Below are 20499 nucleotides of genomic sequence, written 5' to 3'. Positions count from 1 at the left end.
TTTCATATGACTTTCATTTTTTGGTCCCCCGTGTCCTAAATGTGTACATAATACTTTGCTACAAGCGCCTGATGAAGAGCAGCACATTTTCAACAATTTTCAGATGCCAGATTTCTAGATGTGGATGTCATATCTTTGTTCCTTGATCGTATGTAATCATCACAAGCTATCGCCTGAAATGCTGGTCCTTCCACCAGATCGACATACCAAAATAGAAAACCCTAACCATTTCGTCCCCATTTCCATTGGAATATTCCCAAATCTTTACACACCTCAAGAATGTAGCCCACATGACTTCATTTAAGGGTTTTTAATCTCCAACAATATAAATCAATGTGCATAAGTTTTTTTTCCGATTAAATCTTCAAAGACTGTTTCAGCCATCATGGTCATGACTGCAATGTCAATTACACATGCATGACGTCACGTGTATTTCGTCGCACTGAGCATCTCCAGGACAACTTCAACTGGTTAAACTCTGAATTTTTGTGGGTAAACGAGACGAGTTGTCCAATCAATGTAGAGAATCGTCATGACGATGAATGAGAAACGTTATTTCATGGACAACATGAATTGGCTTAAATCAGTAATCTTTCATTTTCAATGATAACTTTCATTCAAAATACCAAAAAATATCATGCTCAGTGATGTGTTCATTTGGAATTTTAAATGTGGTATCTTTAACTAAATGCAATTGATTTTTTTAATGTCCTGTCAAAGTTAAGATGACAAGAATGGCATCTACAGCTAGACATCCTATAGTCTAGTACCAGTACACCACCATTTTATCTCTTCCCCTCCCCAGTACGAGTCATCAGGAATCAAGAGAGGACATGGCACCATTTTCCTTCTCTCTCCCATGAAGCAACCTGATAAATGAGAGATCAGATGAGCGTTGGTGATGCTCCCAGATGTGTCTGACCGTGCTGGAGGAGCGCTGATGAATGGAATTGCCCACCCTCTACCTTACGGTCATGAGGAGACTATTAAACTGCAACCCAACCAGGCCTGAAACAGAAATCCTTCATTTCTCTTTTTCATTTCCATTATTTTTGCTGGTTTTTCGTTCGCTCAGTCTCGGCTGTTTATTCCCGATACGTCAAACACCCTGCAACCTATGCTTACAGAAAAAAACTGACTTTTTGGAACGCAGGCTGCATTTTCCATCGAATCATCATGCAACTTTGCATGAAGTAACTTAATAATCATGTAACGAGCTCGCTTTTACCATTGCTAATATTTGAGTCCACTTGGTTGTGGGATAGCTTTGGATGCCATACAATACAAGTTGATGAGTCTTTCCTTAGTGATGGAAAAGGAGGTGCACAAAGCACGCTGCACAAGCACATCTAAAATTTCCACGAGAGATTGTTTGAGCCCACATTTTCTGAGCCTGAAGCGGGGAAAAAAAAATAATAATAATAATAAAACACAGGAAAAGACAGGAACCCAAATCAATTTACCAGAAATAAACATGAGCTTGGCCTCTGTTTGAAAGCTTCTCTCAGCTCAAACTGGAGAAAATTAGGCTTGCAAGATCTCTAACCTCTATTATACGTGGTGTGTCAGTGGCATGACACAATAGACAACATAGAAGATAATGACCAATAAAACATCCTGAACTTTGTGTTGACCAGAACTTTCATTCAGTGGAGTGCTTTTTCATCTCATTTGCTTCAAGCCCTCAACCCACATTCCACAACATGGTCAAGGATGGCTGTGTACACCTATTACTAGTTTTAAATGCCTCCACTCCCATCCGAGGAAGATGCTCAACTGTGTCAAACATGTTGGCCTTCGTCGGATAGTTCTGTGGCCTTTGTGTGGGTGTGTATAAAGGGGAGAGGGTAATTTCAGTAAAGTGTTTTTTTTTGCCTATGCTGCTTGTGAATGATTATTTCATTAAAGCTTGTATAAGGAAGCCATTGTTGCACCTGAACTCGAACCACGGAATCAACCTCCGGCATAGAGAAAAATGGCCTGATAGCATAAAAGGGTTGCCACTGAGAAAAGGGCGTCTTTGCTCCCCTCTTCCCCCACAAAATTGTGCAACCTTCCAAAACCACTCAGCTCGCTTTGGCAAGGACTTCCATCTATCTCAATCGGACTGAGGGTCGCTGAGGTCACTGCCTATAACACTTGCAGTCAGGAGTGATATTTGGACCCTGGTTTGAATCTCGACCCCGGAACAATACCTACATTCGACTGACTATGCGACACTTGTGCCAGAGAAAAGCTGTCAATTTTGCATCCTGATAATGGTTACATCAATCTCATTACCTGACCTTGTAGCAATATCAATAACCTGTTGGACATTTTTTTTTTAATCCATATATAATTCCAGCAATGTGTGTGTGTGTGTGTGTGTGTGTGTGTGTGTGTGTGTGTGTGTGTGTGTGTGTGTGTGTGTGTGTGTGTGTGTGTGTGTGTGTGTGTGTGTGTGTGTGTGTGTGTGTGTGTATGTGTGTGTGTGTGTGTCTGGGTATGTGACCACTGTTTCTTGACAACCACTGGTCCGATCTAATTGAAACTTGCCAGGTATATTGCTGGGAACCCGAGTATGCACCTTTTCAAGGTTTGATATTAATCGGACAAGTGCTTCCCAAGTTACGGCCATTTATTTACCAAACCAATGACAAGACACGTTGCTGCGTAGGCGTGGCCGATGGGGAAAGGGCGCCATTTAGTTACCGTGGCGTAGGAGTGGCAATGGTCAATGGCAGCGAATGTCATGGCAAGCAAAGACAGGGAGGTAAACTTGATTTTAATTTGGATTTTAATTAACTCTGTGTGTGTAAGTATCACAGCAGTTGGTACTTCAATGCAAGTAATAATTCGTGGAATGCATGTGAACATTCTGTACGGGCACGCACCACTTCCGGATAGTGATGACTTACTGTATTCTAATAATTTCTCGATTTCTTATGCGCATTTATAGATAAACACAATGCCCCAATCCAGTCGTCGTTTAAGAGAGCGAAGGAACATCCTGTGTAGTTGTTTGAAAGTTTGTTTTTTTTTTGGGGGGGGGGTTGCACGTACGGCCACGCACGTACGGGTACGCGAGAGCAAAGGAACGGCCTGTGTGTTTGTTTCTGGCACGCGGTTTTAAAGGTTTTTTTGTTGTTGTTTTTTTACGCACGTACGGGTTAGTTTTATATAAATCCAGGATGAACATGAAAGTCAAAGAATAAAAGGGACATGAACAGTAAACTTTATTTTTAAAAATTTCCCCAATAGATTTTCATGAATGACCTTTGTCCATGATCAAGATCATGACTTTCAAGGTTCAAGACCCTGCGATTCGTGGATAGCAAATGTCACAAAACACAACAGACACTCGTAATTGGGTAAATATCATTTGTCTGTCCAGAGACATTTGTGATAATAAATACGATTCTAAAAATGTTCAAGGCTGCCAAGGTGGGCATCCCACAGTTGTATCATTGTAGTCTGTAGATATCAAGTCCAGTGAGGAAAGAAAAACATTGTGGGACCACAAGTGCATGGTTCACCCCTTTAGCTGCCAGATCACAATGCAAACTTTTGCCTTTGAGACATGTGCATCATGTTTTAATCAATCCATCAATTATAAGGGAAATGAAATATTCATCATATATTATTGCAAAATTGAAAACCCCACCAAATTGTTATTGTGCAATTATACATTAGCAGGATGAGCAGTGACATTGTTTTATAGTGCAGACATTCAAAATTAAAAAATTAAAACTATTTCTGACAAAATATTTAGAAGACCCTGCAGTCTTTGAAGTGTAAGATGTAGGTTGTGGATCACCATTTGCATGTGCAGCACATTCTTGGCCACCACAAACTGGAAGACTTGTAGCTGGAGTAACAAGCAGTGGAAGTATGCAGCAGGAAAAACAGAAAATCCCACTACTCAGGACTATGACCAGAGTCGATAAAATCCAAGCGCAATCCCAAGACAAGTGAAAACCGAACCTACAATTCAAAAAAACAAAAAGACAACAACCAAAATAAGCTTGACAAATGAATCCTTCAGGTATCTGGACACGATACTGTATTTAACATCAGTCAGCCAAAAATGGTCAACATGTTTTATTGTCCTCCACCATTCCGACAGGGTCAAAGACTGGTGACATTAAAATGAGCTCCGTCTGATCATCCGTCCATGTACTTTTGGGTATTCGACATTTCAAAAACCACTGAACATTTAGCTTTAATATTGTAGATATCTCCTCCTCATGACATCATCTCAACCTGATTATGTCACAGCTGTGATTGGCCGAATTATGTTGCCATGGCAACCATCTCTATGACTCGGTTTCCATCCATCCATTGAGACCATACTCTGTGCAGAGCGTTGGTGCTGCCTAAGCAGTCTCCTTGGCTATTGGGCACAATTCCTGGACGGTTTGCCACTCCGACACAGGATACCAACAAACTGGTACACATTTTGCCGACCTCGGAAGGATGACAGGCAGTCAACCCCACCTAGTATTAATTCCACAGCCAAGTGGGATTTGAACTCTGGATCCGAAGATCCTAAGCCCACCACCCTAACAATTTCACCAACACCAGGCACATATAACTCGGCTTGTGTACGTGATATTTCAAAAACCGTTCAAGATTTTGGTTTCATATGACACAGATCTATTCCTCATACCACCAAAAAGGCAGGGGACCTGGAGTATCAGCTCCTCGTTGACATCAATTCTTAAGAAATTATGTTTCATATGTCACAAATAAATGACAAGGATAAAAAGCCAAATTATGACCATGCCACAGGAAAAAGGAAGGAAAATCCATTGGTGGGAGAAAATGTATAGAAAAAAATGTGAGTGAACCCTTGGATGAAAGGAGGTTGAATACGGTGGGTTAAGGGATGAACACGTGCCGCTTGTTGAGTCAGAGAGATAGATAACAGATGAAACAGCAGTGCATGTTCACATGACTGAGAAGAGCTCAAGAACAACAAGAGCTCAAGTGAGCACAATATACGCCCGAAAAAGTCTCTGTGACACACACACACACGCGCGCACACACAATTATATATTCAAACACGTCAATTTATGAAGAACAAGAAGGTATGTACAGAATTGTGCTACTACATGGAAAACAGCATCCTGGTTGCCATGGCAACCACTTTAGATGACCAACGTATGTCACGACAGTCTCCACAGTCTGTACCTATGTACCAAATATGAAACGTGAAAGTCGAAAACTTTGGGAGTTAGAGTGCAGACAGGAACGGACGGACGGATAGACAGACAGACAGACGGACGGACAGAGTCACATAATACGCCCTGATATATATATATATATATATATATATATATATATATATATATATATATATATATATATATATATATATATATATATATATATATATATATATATATATATATATATATATATATATATATATATATATATATATATATACATATATACATATATACATATATACATATATACATATATACATATATACATATATACATATATCGGGCATATAAAAAGCAAACTATGGTGAGAAAGGAGAAGGTCCTTCATATTGGTCAATTGTTGAATTATGTCAATGATGACCAGTGTTTAAGACTCCATCAGAGTTACATATTTTCTACTATGGCTAAAAGTATTGATGCATCATGCTTACAAACACCAACAAGTTGAAACAAGTTCAGGGGTACAGGGAAAGACTTGGCCCAGCAAAATCTGCCCAGTCATTGCATGGATTTCGAAGCCAGCTTGGATATTTTGTCTCCTCCAGATGTGCCAAGTTGAGAACCAGGAACTCAGGATACTGTACTTATTATATAGCATGACCACAGATAAGAAGAGACTCAACAATCTCGTCTTTCAAAAGTGATGGAATAAAGATACGACTATAATGGGTTGAACGTTTTGCGCTCGTAAAAAGGGAAGTCAATGACCGGGTTCAAAGACATCGAGTGCTCATTTAACCAATGGAATAGAAGCTTTGAACATCGTGACTTGATCCTTCCTTTCTTTTTCATATCATTGCATGTTTCCCAGGAGGCAGGTTGATCAGGAATGTACATCCACAACAGGAATGGACTCGAGATGCTTGCCAAGAACATTATACTGATATATTGCAAACTGAACAGCAATTTGGAGAACAAGTTATGTTTTTTCTAAGTTAGGTTCTTGCAGTAACTGGTAAATTTCATGATGAATTAATTACATAATGGATTGAAATGTGGCAAAGACAAACTGATGGAAACACAAAGTAGGTAAGCGAAGTGGACACAGGCACTCACCAGCAAGATACTTGATAACATCGAGTTTGTGGGATTCCATTAACGTTTTCAGCCCAGCAATTTCTGTTTCTATCCTGTTGTTTGTAATTGTAATTGCACGTTCCTCTTGAGCATGCTGAAAAAAACAAGGAGCAAGAACAATTAAATATGCAATGAATTCATTGCAGGTGCCAAAGTATACAACCAGGAAGAATTATGGAAGAGAAAATAAACCGGAATAAAAACGGGAAAGGCACTCAGTAGAGCGCGTACCTCTGCCAGGCTGAACAGTTTACATTTTGTATCCCAATGATGGTCCTGATCCAGACCTGAACCAAAATTGAATCTGTTTATTCTCATCACATACCAACTCATCCACCTAATTTTGTCATAAATCGTCCACAACTTTTTGAAATATCGTGCTAAACAGTACATCGTCGGGGGACATTACTCAGGGAATGAAATATGCTAAACTCACAATGCATCTCCCTCCCAAATTCCTCCAAACAACAGGGACAAATATATTATATGCATAAATAAAAGAAATAAGTAATTCTGTGAACTTCTACGTGTCTGTGTGCTTGGCGGTCCATTTCCATGGCCACAATTGATATATATGGGATTTTTGAAGTGCTGCAAACTTGGACTAACACCGTGATGTCATCATGAAGACATCATGACTGCAAACACAGAAGGGTCTCGAGCAGTACCAGAATGTCAAAGTCAAAAGTTGTCACCAAGCAGATAAAAAGCGAAGCTACCCACCCGTTTTGCCCTTGTTGGGGCTCGTGGGTTCCAAATACAATCTGGCCTCACCAATCACAGTTTGTGGTGCACCATTTTCCAATTTGCAAGCCGAAAGGCTTCAAAGTCATGAAGTGGATGATACAGTGATTTGTTGCCCCAACGAGCCCTAACAAAGGCAATATACAGTACTTATACACACATACAGTACCCTTCACAGAGCATTGATGTTACCAAAGCAGTTTATTGACAAGGGTTATACAAGGTGGTTTTCTATTGCCTTCTCAACATTCAGGACAGGAACACGGAATTTCACCAGGAGTATGGGTATGCCCAGTTTCACGTCCATCCAAGTGACAGCATTCTGCACTGAACTCTCCAAGGCAGTTACGGCCTTCCTCAGATGTGACCAAAACTGTACACAATATTTTCTATGAAGCCTCACTAAATTAATATAATGTTAACACAAGCTCTTTTGATTTGTAATTTATCCCCTACTACAAATACAACTTCAAACCCTATCAGCTTGGGCTATTCCTGCCTGGCACCGTGCTGTCTGCTTAACCCCAGATCTAATTTATTATTTCAAACAATGGTGGAATGAAAGTTCATTTGCAAACAACTCATCAAGTAGAAAATTTAATGTTCTGCAATTAATGAGACAAACATAAGCAAACAAGGAGAAAATGTTCATTTGTACAAAATGAAAATTAAAACCTAAATACAAAAATTACCCTGGTGCGGGAGTGACGGTCATCTCTGCAAGAAAATATATAGCCTCCTGAAGGTAGAGCAGTTTTTGCAAACTTTGAAGTCACGTGACGCGAAAACGAAAGTGAATATCGAAAATCCGGCCTGACAAAATTTAGATATTGTCCCATAGATTCATATGCCACAAGAAAATTCAAGATTGCTTGAGAAATGTAGGAGATAGATTTTGAAAATCGTCATTTTCGCATTTTTTGCCAACTTTGAAGTCACGTGACACGAAAATGAAAGCGAATATCAAAAATCTGGCCCGACCAAATTTAGATATTGTCCCATAGATTCATATGCCACAATAAAATTCAAGATTGCTTGAGAAATGTAGGAGATAGATTTTGAAAATCGTCATTTTCGCATTTTTTGCCAACTTTGAAGTCACGTGACACGAAAATGAAAGCGAATATCAAAAATCTGGCCCGACCAAATTTAGATATTGTCCCATAGATTCATATGCCACAATAAAATTCAAGATTGCTTGAGAAATGTAGGAGATAGATTTTGAAAATAGTCATTTTCGCATTTTTTGCCAACTTTGAAGTCACGTGACACGAAAACGAAAGCGAATATCGAAAATCCGGCCCGATCAAAATTTAGATATTGTCCCATAGATTCAGATGCCACAATCAAATTCAAGATCGCTTGAGAAATAGTGGAGGAGATAGAATTTGAAAATCGTCATTTTCGCAACGGACGGACGGACATCTACACCCATATTATTAGGTCATGCTCGAAGAGATGACCTAAAAAGTACAAAGACTGCCATGAATACGAGTTGTGCAAACACTTTTTAAAAACTTGCATTGCATTGGCAGTTAATTTCTCAGGTATTGACAGGATATATTCAGGAAGTGAATACAAAGTGAAAGAACTGCAGCTGTTTCATCACGCACTTTTTATAAAACATTGTTCATCAGAAAGACAAATAAACCAAGATTTCAAACAAGCAAAGGAAGGTCGAGTGAAGGTGAAAAGATTTACCATTTCGACAATGTCCGTCCTCGTTTCGAGCGTACGCTTCTCTTGAAAGGAAAACTGGAGGGTAGGGGTGTGTGTGGAGGGGGTGGTGGTAGGGGTGGCAGTTCATCAATTTCAAGTTAGTGCTCCTTGTTCGAGCGAAATTAAAATAAACTTCATTTCTTAAAACCTTTGGTAAAATTTGTCCATCTATTCATATCGATATCCAATGTCTGTCATTGTTGTATCTCCTTCCAAACCACCGGTCACACAAAGTTGGAGACAGCACCACATTAATTGCAAAGGGCCTGGGCAGTGCAGGCTCAAAAAATTGACTTGGACAAAACTATTTTAATAATTGACATTGATAAATACCCAGACAAAGCAAGCATGATGTCGGCTTCGTGTGGTTTGGTGACAAGTTGTGAGACTGCCGATTGGCTGTACAAGGCTATGTGAGGTGTGATTGGCTCCTGGCAAGTGACAGCAATGTATCACGTTTCCTCGTTCTAACAATTTCAAAATTAAAAAAATTAGAGCTGAAAACAACCTAAGAAACCACGACATTTTCTACCGCCATTGACCCACCACCCCATCTCCAAACCCACCTCCTTCCAAATTTCCTTCTGGATCAATGTTGTCGACCCCGTGCATCCTCCCCTACCCCTCAATTCTTCCAAGTCTCTCTCCATTTTGTCCTTTAACCCTGCTGTTGGTGTTTCCCAATTCTCTCTACTGTTACATTTGTTCTGTCATGTCCTCATCCTCTTCAGTGTTCTAGCTCTTCCATAGTATAGGCCTTGACCCTATACCAAAGAAAAAAAAAAAAATTTTTTAACGCCCTTGTACATCATACAGGTTTGACAGGATGTTGGGCAGCCCATATATATATATATATATATATATATATATATATATATATATATATATATATATATATATATATATATATATATATATATATATATATGGGCAGCTCATTATAATATTAAGAAAACAAACATACCATTTCTTGGGTTCTGCTTTTCTCAAGGTTGATGTCCAGCTTCGTGTCTGTTCGAACACGTGTGATCTCATCCTGTACAAGCAATGAGAGGCAAGAAATACGAGTTGCAAACAAACCAAAAAAAAACCTCCAAAATCTGCAAATTCAATTCCAACTCGAACAGCACTTGATAGAGCGCATACCTCCACCAGGATGAACAGTTTAAGTTTAGTAGTGCACTGATAGGCTGGATCTCCATCCGCACCTTAACCAAAATCTAATAAGCATATTCTTGTTACCTTCCCAACCTGTCCACCAAATTTCATCCGAATCTGTCCATAACTTTTTGAGATATCGTTCAATATGTAGTTTTTGGCCAAATCACTCAATGGTGAAGAATCACTTTTTTTAAATTCTAGTCTCTGGATCCAGATCCGGATCTTCACCAAAATGTAATCAATTCATCCTTGGAACACACCGAATCTGTTGTCGAATTTCATCTAAATCAGTCTGCAACTTTTTCAAGATCTCCTGGTCAGACTGACAGACAAACAGATGAAAACAACCTCGATCCACCTTTGGTAACAATGGATCAATTATATAATGCAAATTCAATCATGAACACGGAAGCAAAAAGTTTAAAATCCAACCAAGAATAATTGATTGCAAAAAGGAAAACTTACTTACAGCTAACAGCTTCTTCAATTGTTGGAGCTCAATCATCATCTTCTGCAGCACACAATTAAAGACAAGCGCAAGATAAGGAATGCAATTGCATGTTTGCAGCACTATCTACAAAGTGCAGTTAAAACAACCTTTACCTCATTTTCATTTCTGAGAGCAGAAAACTCACTCTTCTCCAAGATGATCATATCTTTTTTTAATGCAGCAATGTGGCTCATAACCTGCTGGAGAGCAATTTCCTAAGGAGAAAAGAAAGAAAAAGTCACTTTGAAGAACTGAAAGCTTCCGATCAGGTACCTTCTCTTTCAGTCAATGGTGGGGTCATTTGATCACCTGCTGGGTCTTTGTGACCATATCTTTATACAATGCCTCCATGTTGCTGCCAGTAATCTTCACCAATGCAGACACCAGTACCTCTGACTGCTCTGTGGAGAAACCTGCCAATCAAAGAAATAGAATGTCTCAATCGGTAAAGACTATAAATGTGTTTTGACTTTGGCACCTGGTTGATATTGAAAGTGTTTCAACAAAAAATTCCCTTCGTGATTGAGAATGTTGAGGAATTGATCGCTCAATTGCTCTCCGAGCAAAGAAGAATTGTTACTTTTACATCAAGAGTTGTCCAAAAAGTCACAAGTTGTTACAAATTGCAATTTATGAGTGCATATGAAGCATGCCATTCCTCTCCCATAAAGCAAAAAAAAAAAAAATGAAGAAAGAAACAAGCCGGTAGGTGACGAGGGATTCGCTAGGATCGAAGCGCTGGATACGATGCTTTTCATTCTGACCGATCCACCGACGAAGATTCATTGCCAAGAAGTATTTGTTCACATACAATTGTTCCTCTGTCTGGCAAGATTTTTCCTATTGCGTATTTTGCCAACTGGCACTCCTCATAAAAAATGATGGTAAATAGACACCCTATTTTTGAAGGACTACCATTTGAAAAATAATCGGTTTGCTGGTTTGTGCTGTGGAGCCTCGCGTTGCACACACACACACACACACACACACACACACACACACACACACACACACACACACACACACACACACACACACACACACACACGGAAAACCCGATAAACTTCTCTCAATGCTCTTGTTTGACCACACCTCCTGAGCCATACAATATTTTTCATAAGCCACGCCCACTTTAAATAATAAATAATTGGAGGTGGTGTGTGGGTCTTGATCGTTTTCAATAAATAAATGATTGAAGGTGGTGTGGGTGGAGAATCATTTTCGGTAAATAAATAAATAATTGGAGATGGTGTGTGGGTCGTGGAATCGTTTTCGGTAAATAAATAAATAATTGGAGGTGGTGTGTGTGTGTGGGGAATCGTTTTCGGTAAATAAATAAATAATTGGAGGTGGTGTGGGCGGAGAATCATTTTCGGTAAATAAATAAATAATTGAAGGTGGTGTGGGTGGAGAATCGTTTTCGGTAAATAAATAAATAATTGGAGGTGGTGTGTGGGTGAGGAATCGTTTTCGGTAAATAAATAAATAATTGGAGGTGGTGTGTGGGTGGGGAATCGTTTTCGGTAAATAAATAAATAAATAGAGGTGGTGTGTGGGTCGTGGAATCGTTTTCGGTGAATAAATAAATGATTGAAGGTGGTGTGTGGATAGTGGAATTGTTTCCGGTAAATAAATTGGAGGTGGTGTGTGGGTCGTGGAATCGTTTTCGGTAAATAAATAAATAATTAAATAATTGAAGGTGGTGTGTGGGTGGAGAATAGTTTACGGAAAATAAATAAATAATTGGAGGCGGAGTGTGGGTCGTGGAATAGTTTTCGGTAAATAAATAAATAATTGAAGGTGGTGTGTGGGTCGTGGATTCGTTTTCGGTAAATAAATAAATAATTGAAGGTGGTGTGTGGGTCGTGGAATCGTTTTCGGTAAATAAATGAATAATTGAAGGTGGAGTTTGGGTGGAGAATAGTTTACGGAAAATAAATAAATAATTGGAGGCGGAGTGTGGGTCGTGGAATAGTTTTCGGTAAATAAATAATTGGAGGTGGTGTGTGGGTAGGGAATCGTTTTCGGTAAATAAATAAACATATTATTAGAAATCCACAAAGACAAAAATGCCGGTGATTCCATTTATTTTGGATCCTTTTCACTTTGGTCAATATCGTTTGGATCGAGGAGAGATCGAAGGTGAACGACGGTGTAGTTCCTTACAAACACTGTATACACACCTTAAATGACGGTAAATAGACACCCGATTTTTGAAGGACTACCATTTGAAAAATAAAACCTCAATCAAAAATCGGCTCGAGTAAAATTTTCTAAATATTTCAAAGTGTTTAATTCCGAAGTCTCGTTTCTCTACATTCAAAACTGAAGGACAAGTATTGAAAATACTGTACGCGGTTTTTCGGCCGCTGTACAGCAACGGGTGGTTGCTAGGCAACGAAATTCAAACGCGCACATTCCCAGTATATATTCCACCTTTTGGCAAAGTTTCATCGAAATCGGTTCACTGGTTCGTGCTGTGGAGCCTCGCGTTGCAGACACACACACACACACACACACACACACACACACACACACACACACACACACACACACACACACACACACACACACACACACAACCCGACAATAAGGGATATCTCTCATATATATATATATATATATATATATATATATATATATATATATATCGAATCCAAAAATAAATAAATTTTAAAACAACCTTCAAAACACGAGAGAGCCTTCAAGTTGAGATACGAATCTTTTTGGATAACATAATCAAATCAATGAATCAAATGTGATATATTTGCTGCACGGTACAATTTGCAGGGCGTTGGTGCTGCTGAAGCAGTTTCTTGACAAGGGCCATACTGGGTGGTTTGCCATTGCTTTTCCAGTGTTATTCTCTGCTCTATCCTTTTAAATATCAAACATCAAAGTGAGGAAGCAACAAGTACCATTTGTAAAGTCTTTGGGAGGACTCGGCCAGGATTTGAACCACCAACCTTACAGACTCAGAAGGGACGCTCGAACCATTTTGTCACGTCTGGTAATAAAATATTTAGAGAATAACAATTAAAAATAGCCCAGTGGGGGACTGATGGTTATTTACCCAAAAGGCAGGGTGAAAAATGAAGGATTATGGAGATGGGGCCATGCCCTCCTCCCCTCCCCTTCCAAAAGTGGTACAGTCATGGGTAGCACAACGCAAGGTGAGGGCATGGTCACGATGCCGCATGGCCAAGTTGGTCTGGATTCAGTTGTTGGTTTGAGAAGGGTTTTGAATGAAATACCAATATTTGAGGCAAAATCCCCCGTTTACCTCCTTTAAATGGGTGGATACAGAAGGGGAGCACAACACCATGAGACCGTACTGTCCTGATGCATCGCACCAAAATTGGTCCATATCGGTCAGGTAGTTGTAAGAAGAAGTTTTTATCAAATGTTAAAGGGACGTACAGTGGGAAGAACAAGTATTTGATACACTGCCGATTTTGCAGGTTTTCCCACTTACAAAGCACGTAGAGGTCTGTAATTTTTATCAGAGGTACACTTCAACTGTGAAAGACGGAATCGAAAACAAAAATCCTGAAAATCACATTTTATGATTTTTAAATAATTAATTTGCATTTTATTGCATGAAATAAGTATTTGATCACCGACCAACCAGTAAGAATTCCGGCTCTCACAGACCTGTTAGTTTTGTCTTTAAGAAGCCCTCCCATTCTCCACTCATTACCTGTATTAACTGCACCTGTTTGAACTCGTTATCTGCATAAAAGACAGCTGTCCACACTCAATCAATCAGCCTCCAACCTCTCCACAATGGGCAAGACCAGAGAGCTGTCTCAGGACATCAGGGACAAAATTGTACCATAAGTAACACTACGCCGTCATGGATTAAAATCCTGCAGCGCACGCAAGGTCCCTCTGCTCAAGCCAGCGCATGTCCAAGCCCATCTGAAGTTTGCCAATGACCATCTAAGATGATCCAGAGGAGGAATGGGAGAAGGTCATGTGGTCTGATAAGACCAAAATAGAGCTTTTTGGTTTAAGCTCCACTCGCCGTATTTGGAGGAAGAAGAAGGATGAGTTCAACCCCAAGAACACCATCCCAACCGTGAAGCATGGAAGTGGAAACATCATTCTTTCGGGATGCTTTTCTGCAAAGGGGACAGGATGACTGCACCGTATTGAGGGGAGGATGGATGGGGCCATGTATCGCGAGATCTTGCCCAACAACCTCCTTCCCTCAACAAGAGCATTGAAGATGGGGCGTGGCTGGGTCTTCGAACATGACAACGACCCGAAACACAGCCAGGGCAACTAAGGAGTGGCTCCGTAAGAAGCATCTCAAGGTCCTGGAGCGGCCTCGACAGTCTACAGAGCTGAACCCAATAGAAAATCTTTGGAGAGAGCTGAAAGTCTGTGTTGCCCAGCGACAGCCCCGAAACCTGAAGGATCTGGAGAAGATCTGTATGGAGGAGTGGGCCAAAATCCCTGCTGCAGTCTGTGCAAACCTGGTTAAGAACTTCAGGAAACATCTGATCTCTGTAATTGCAAACAAATGTTTCTGTACGAAATATTAAGTTCTGTTTTTCTGATGTATCAAATACTTATTTCATGCAATAAAATGCAAATTAATTATTTTTAAAAATCATACAATGTGATTTTCAGGATTTTTGTTTTAGATTCCGTCTTTCACAGTTGAAGTGTACCTATGATAAAAATTACAGACCTCTATGTGCTTTGTAAGTGGGAAAACCTGCAAAATCGGCAGTGTATCAAATACTTGTTCTCCCTACTGTATGTATGTATGTATATATATATATATATATATATATATATATATATATATATATATATATATATATATATATATATATATATATATATATATATATATATATATATATATATATATATATATATATATATGTATATATATTTTACAGCACTATTCCCTGCGCTCTCCCGACACCAATTAACTTCAAATTTTGAAGGCCTTTGGGCTCTAAATCCGACTCCTAATCAACAAATGTTCATCAGGGTTTGAATCCTACATTCCTGACTCCAAATGGGGAAGAAAGGAAGAACACGAAATCGATAAAGTTGTGTACAAGAGGACTAAAACCTATGGCGCCACACACCAGACTTGTTGAGACAGGGAAAGGGTACGAAAACCGTGTGGGCCTTCGCTCTGCTGGTGGACGAGGGAAGGAGCAGGTCCATGGGTAGGACGACGAAGGCAAGTAGTCAGGCACTACGGACAGAGAAACTGTTTGCCTCCACAAGATCTTCTCTCTCCTTGGCGCAATTTCTCTTCTCCTTCTCATCTTGCTTAGCGCCCAACCAATTTTCCTCAGAGACCACTCCAACTCTCCTGGATCTCGCAGGCTCCCTCGAGTGGTCCCAAAACTCTACCCTCTCGGGGCAACAAAAACTCTGCCCATCTCAGGAAAGGGGGGGGAGGGGTTGTGACGAAAAGCTCCTCCCCTTGCTCAGTGGACGACGTAGTCCCTTTCAAAGCCCCGCCTTTCTGCTTCAGACTAACCTGAGTCGTCAGACTAACCTTCAGACAAAGCCTCATCCAGTGGGACATACAATTGTCTCAACCTTAATCCCTAACTATTTATTACATTGCACCACCCTCTGTATGGTGCACATTTAAACAGAATTCTTAAGCTAAGTTTCCCGATTTAATCATATTGGGATGGACCATGGACCAAGGACCAACTACGCGTACATGGACCATACTACTCTATACATTTCTATCTGTTCTAAGGTAATATCTATCCCACCCATAAACATAACAGTATTTTATGGATGACAGCTGCCAAATCAAGGCTGTGCAGTATGAGGAGCTGATCACTGGAACACATGGCAGATGGGCTCCAGAAAAGCGTTTCAAGCATTCACCGATGATATCCCTCTCGATTTGCAATAGCAACCATCAACTGTGGGAAACAGGCTGCAGACAGTGCTGCCTGGCACGTTACTATCAAAAGTGCAACAGCCCCCTTTGAAAACCAACGAATGGCCAGCATTGATGAGAAGAGGAGAACAAAAGACTCCCATCCCCCCATCAGACATACAGGTGCAGCTGTTGTGGAAAGACCTGTTCAATAATTGGTCTCGTTAGCCACAATCGGGCCTGCCAGACAACCACCTTTCTAATATTTGCCTGAAGAACTGCCAACAACATCCTGGTGTGGACATTAATCTCTTATGCAAGATTGTCATGACTATATTATTTTTGCAAATTACAATCTGGTATTATTGCAGTGCAGCATGAGTGGATAAGCAGCCTGGAAGTGCGACATGTCAACTTTGATCCCATGAAAGTATGATGGTTTACCATTAAGAGGAGAAATCAAGGTTTTTGGGCATCGCAATCTTGTTTGTGTACATGAAACCATTACGAGTGGTGGTCGTGATTGTATTATGAACAAGAAAGCATCTCAAAATGCAAAGCCCAGCCACTTTGTACTTGAACTAAACATGATGAAAACAACATCTTAAGAAAATAAAAATATATATTTTAAAAAATGTAAATTTTATAAGTGTTCTCCATCTGCTCATATTAAAGCTTTGTTGAAAATTTGATGACAAAAGCTCAAATGGTAAAAACGTTCTGGCCTTGACATACACTTGAGCTCAAATTGTAAATTAGTTATGTTATGGTTATGGCCTGGCCTGGTTTCAAATGTAAACAAGTTATGGCCTCAAATGTACAAAAAAAAAAGGTTGCGGCCTGGACAGACAAATGGACACAGACAATTTCAAAACCCCATCTCCGGCTGCACAGGAGACGTGTGAATAAAAATTTAATCATTGCCTCATATACGTGTGAATACTACATATGATGGTTTGATACCACAATTGATGTTTGCTTCTCAGGTCAGGTCAGGTATGGGAGCATGTGCCAGAACAGCGCGTCGCTGCGTCCACTTTCCGCCGGTACTACAGGGGCCTTCGTCTGGCCATCCCCCAGGCAGATGCCAGGCCCATCCCCATCTCCTTGAGATGATGGTCAACCTGCTGCAACCACGAGGCATGTGGTCGGCCCGCTGGCCTCCTCTACTCATGAAACTCCCTCGCTGAGAGAATCTGGTGAGCAGGATCAGCATCAGGAAAACGAGCCATATGTCCATACAGCCGCAACTGACGCTCACGGAATATGCAGGTAACAAATCTCATCCGAGTCTCTCTCAGCAACCGCTCGTTGGACACAAAATCCGACCAGCGATAGCCAAGGCTTCTCCGAAGAGACCTGGTACCAAAGGAATTAAGTCTCCGTCTCAGATCCTTGGTCAGAGTCCAAGTCTCGCATCCATAGAGCAAGACTGGAAGTACCAAGGACCTGAAGACTCGGACTTTCGTCCTCCCGAACAGGTACCGGCAGCGCCACACCCCATGATCCAGTGAATCCATGACTCCCCAGGCCCGTCCCAGAAGTCTATTGACCTCTGACTCGCAGCCAGCAGAGACATGAATATCACTGTCAAGGTAAGTGAATCTCTCCACGACCTCAACATCCTCACCACAAACAGACACAGACAGGACAGCAGCATCCAAGATGTCACCGAAAGCCTGGATCTTAGTTTTGACCCAAGAAACCCGTAATCCCAGCGGCTCCGACTCCTCATTCAGCACCTGGAGGGCCCCCAAAAGGATGTCTAAAGTCTCCGCAAAGATGACTGCATCATCTGCAAAATCAAGGTCCGAGATCTTGACATTCCCAAACGATGCACCGCAGCTTGATCTCTCCGACATCCTCCCTAAAATCCAGTCCACACAAGTGCTGAAAAGTGTGGGGGCCAGTACACACCCCTGACGAACTCCAGTAACAACTGGAAATAAGTCAGAGATGGCACCACCACACTTCACAGCACTCTCAGTACCAGAGTAGAGTTCAGACATCAGATCGATCAGTTTTGCTGGCACCCCACGAAGACCAAGAATCCTCCAGAGAACATCCCGATTCACTGAATCGAACGCTTTACAGAGATAAACATAGGCTGCAAGCAGCCCCTGCCGAAACTCTCGTCTGCGTTCGGCGAGGACACGAAGGGCAAGGATATGGTCAGTCGTTGACCTCTTTGGTGTAAAGGCTGACTGCTCTGGACGCTGGTGCTCAAGCAGATGGTGGCGAACCCTATCAAGAATTATCCGAGCAAAGACCTTGCCCGGCACTGAGAGCAGCGTCACCTCTCGGTAGTTGTTGCAGTCTTGGCGATCACCCTTCCCTTTCCAGAGAGGGACAACAAGGCCCCTCTTCCAGTCAGTTGGGATGATGCCTGTGTTCCAGGCAGAGCACAAAACTGCATGCAACGACACGAGTGCAGCACTTCCACCAGCCTTGAGAAGTTCAGCATGGATGCCACAAATCCCTGGAGCTTTACCCCATTTCAAATGGTTCACCGCAGCCCGTGTTTCCACAAGCGAAGGTGGACCACAGTTGATTTGAGGGTCAGCAACAGGGATTGTAACACCCTTGACGTCCAACTCGACAGCTGGGGGATCAGCCTGGTACAACCGCTCAAAGTAACCGGCCCAGCGGGCCTTCACTTCAGACTCCGCTGTCAAGAGCCTACCTCTCTTTGCTCGAACTGCAGTGCTCCGAGGGATGGGCTTGGATGAACGCAATGCGCAAATTCCCCTGTAAGCGGGACGAGAATCACCTGTCCACAGGTGATGCTCTACCCCCTCACAGATTGCTTGCACATAGGCCTCCTTGTCCACCCTCAGTGCACGTACAGTTTTACACCTCAGCTCCCTGAACAGCTCAGCTCTGCCATTCAGCCTGGCCCTGCGACTCTGGTCAATGGTATCCAGTGTCCCTTGAGACAAAATTCTTCTTTGCCCTGCGGTGAGCTCCAAGACATCCACCAGCAACATCAAGGACGGTGGTCTTGAAGGCACTTCACAACTCTTCAGGACCCCCCAAAGCACCCAGACCCCCCAAGTGTCCACTCAGCCTGTTCGCAAACTCCTCAGCTACTATCTCATCCCTGAGCTTGCCAACATCCAGCCTAGGCTGGGATGGTACCATTCTCCAGGATTTAAGGTGCAGCTTTAGAGTTGCTTCAACAAGCCTATGGTCAGTATTGAGGAACTGAGCACTCCGGTAGACCCTGCAGTTCTGGATCATCCTCCAACGATAGTCAATGAGGACATGGTCAATCTCCTTTGCCACACCGCCAGCGTTGGAATACCAAGTCCAGCGATGAGCTTGTGGGTGCTGAAATCATGAACCAGCCACCCTAAGTCCATGACTTCTTGCAAAGTCAAGGAACTTAGTGCTATTCTGGTTCATAGTTCCTGACCCATGGGGACCAACACACACCTCATAACCCTCCCTATCAGTTCCAGTCGATGCATTGAAATCCCCCAAGACTAGAAGTGTATCTCGTCTGGGGCACTGATCAACCACAGACTCGAGCGTGGCATAGAATGCATCCTTCACGGTGAGATCACTCGCCTCAGTCGGAGCATAAACAGAGACCAGGGAAATGACACCTAAGGAGTGACGAAGAGGCAGGGGCGGGGCCGGGGTAATTAATCTCATAATCCGCTCGTTGACCGGTGTTACCTCAATTATCATTGGGGTCAGCTTATTGGACACAGCTACAGCAACTCCTTGGGTATGGTAACCATCAGAGCGACCAGACCAATAGTAGGTGTAACCACCCACCATTATCTCGCCGCAATCAGGTCTCCGAACCTCAGAGAGAGCTGCAATCCGGATGTCCAAACGCTTGAGCTCAGATGATAACAGAGACAGGTGATCATCCTCTCTTAGGGATAGGACATTCCAGGCACCCACCCGAAGGGACGGCCTCAGGTTAACCCAAGGAGACCGCCGTCTGGTGGACGACACCTCAGCACCACTCCGACACACTCTCCCGCAATCTGACCAAGCTGTTAGTGGGTTTTCAGATTTTTTTGCGTTTTGCGGAATGAAGGGTTTTACAGTGGCCGGAGTGCAAATCCTGCCACCAACCTCCTCATAAAAAAGTAACCCAACTGCAGGAGGACGTCTGCAGACACAGTTGGGCACTAGATATGGATGACCGTTGGCTCACAAGGAGCTCCTTTTCCCTTTGCTTCTCAACAAGAAACAATTTGACT

The 20499-nt window shown here is 41.9% G+C and overlaps 1 protein-coding gene across 6 annotated transcripts in view; it reads right to left on the bottom strand.

Annotated features, from left to right (window-relative positions):
• Window positions 1–3198: 3198 nt before the first annotated feature.
• Window positions 3199–20499, bottom strand: part of LOC147016558 (mitochondrial calcium uniporter regulator 1-like) — a 39291-nt gene continuing 21990 nt past the window's right edge. For 5 of the 6 annotated variants that reach the window (XM_085845330.1, XM_085845335.1, XM_085845333.1 and 2 more), the window contains 7 exons: window positions 10714–10817; window positions 10518–10619; window positions 10384–10425; window positions 9718–9789; window positions 8736–8789; window positions 6270–6384; window positions 3199–3963 (listed from right to left, as the gene is read on the bottom strand). In XM_085845330.1, the coding sequence (XP_085701456.1) occupies window positions 3908–3963; window positions 6270–6384; window positions 8736–8789; window positions 9718–9789; window positions 10384–10425; window positions 10518–10619; window positions 10714–10817 (545 nt within the window). In that variant the 3' untranslated portion in view covers window positions 3199–3907. Of the gene's footprint in view, window positions 3964–6269; window positions 6385–7013; window positions 7162–8735; window positions 8790–9717; window positions 9790–10383; window positions 10426–10517; window positions 10620–10713; window positions 10818–20499 lie in introns of all 6 variants that reach the window. The other variant, XR_015049093.1, reaches the window with a different exon arrangement.

This window comes from Eptatretus burgeri, chromosome 11, assembly GCF_056783735.1.
Source record: "Eptatretus burgeri isolate ZD-2024b chromosome 11, Ebu_testis_v1, whole genome shotgun sequence".
Lineage (NCBI taxonomy): Eukaryota > Metazoa > Chordata > Myxini > Myxiniformes > Myxinidae > Eptatretus > Eptatretus burgeri.
This window is presented reverse-complemented; position numbering and strand designations above follow the sequence as displayed.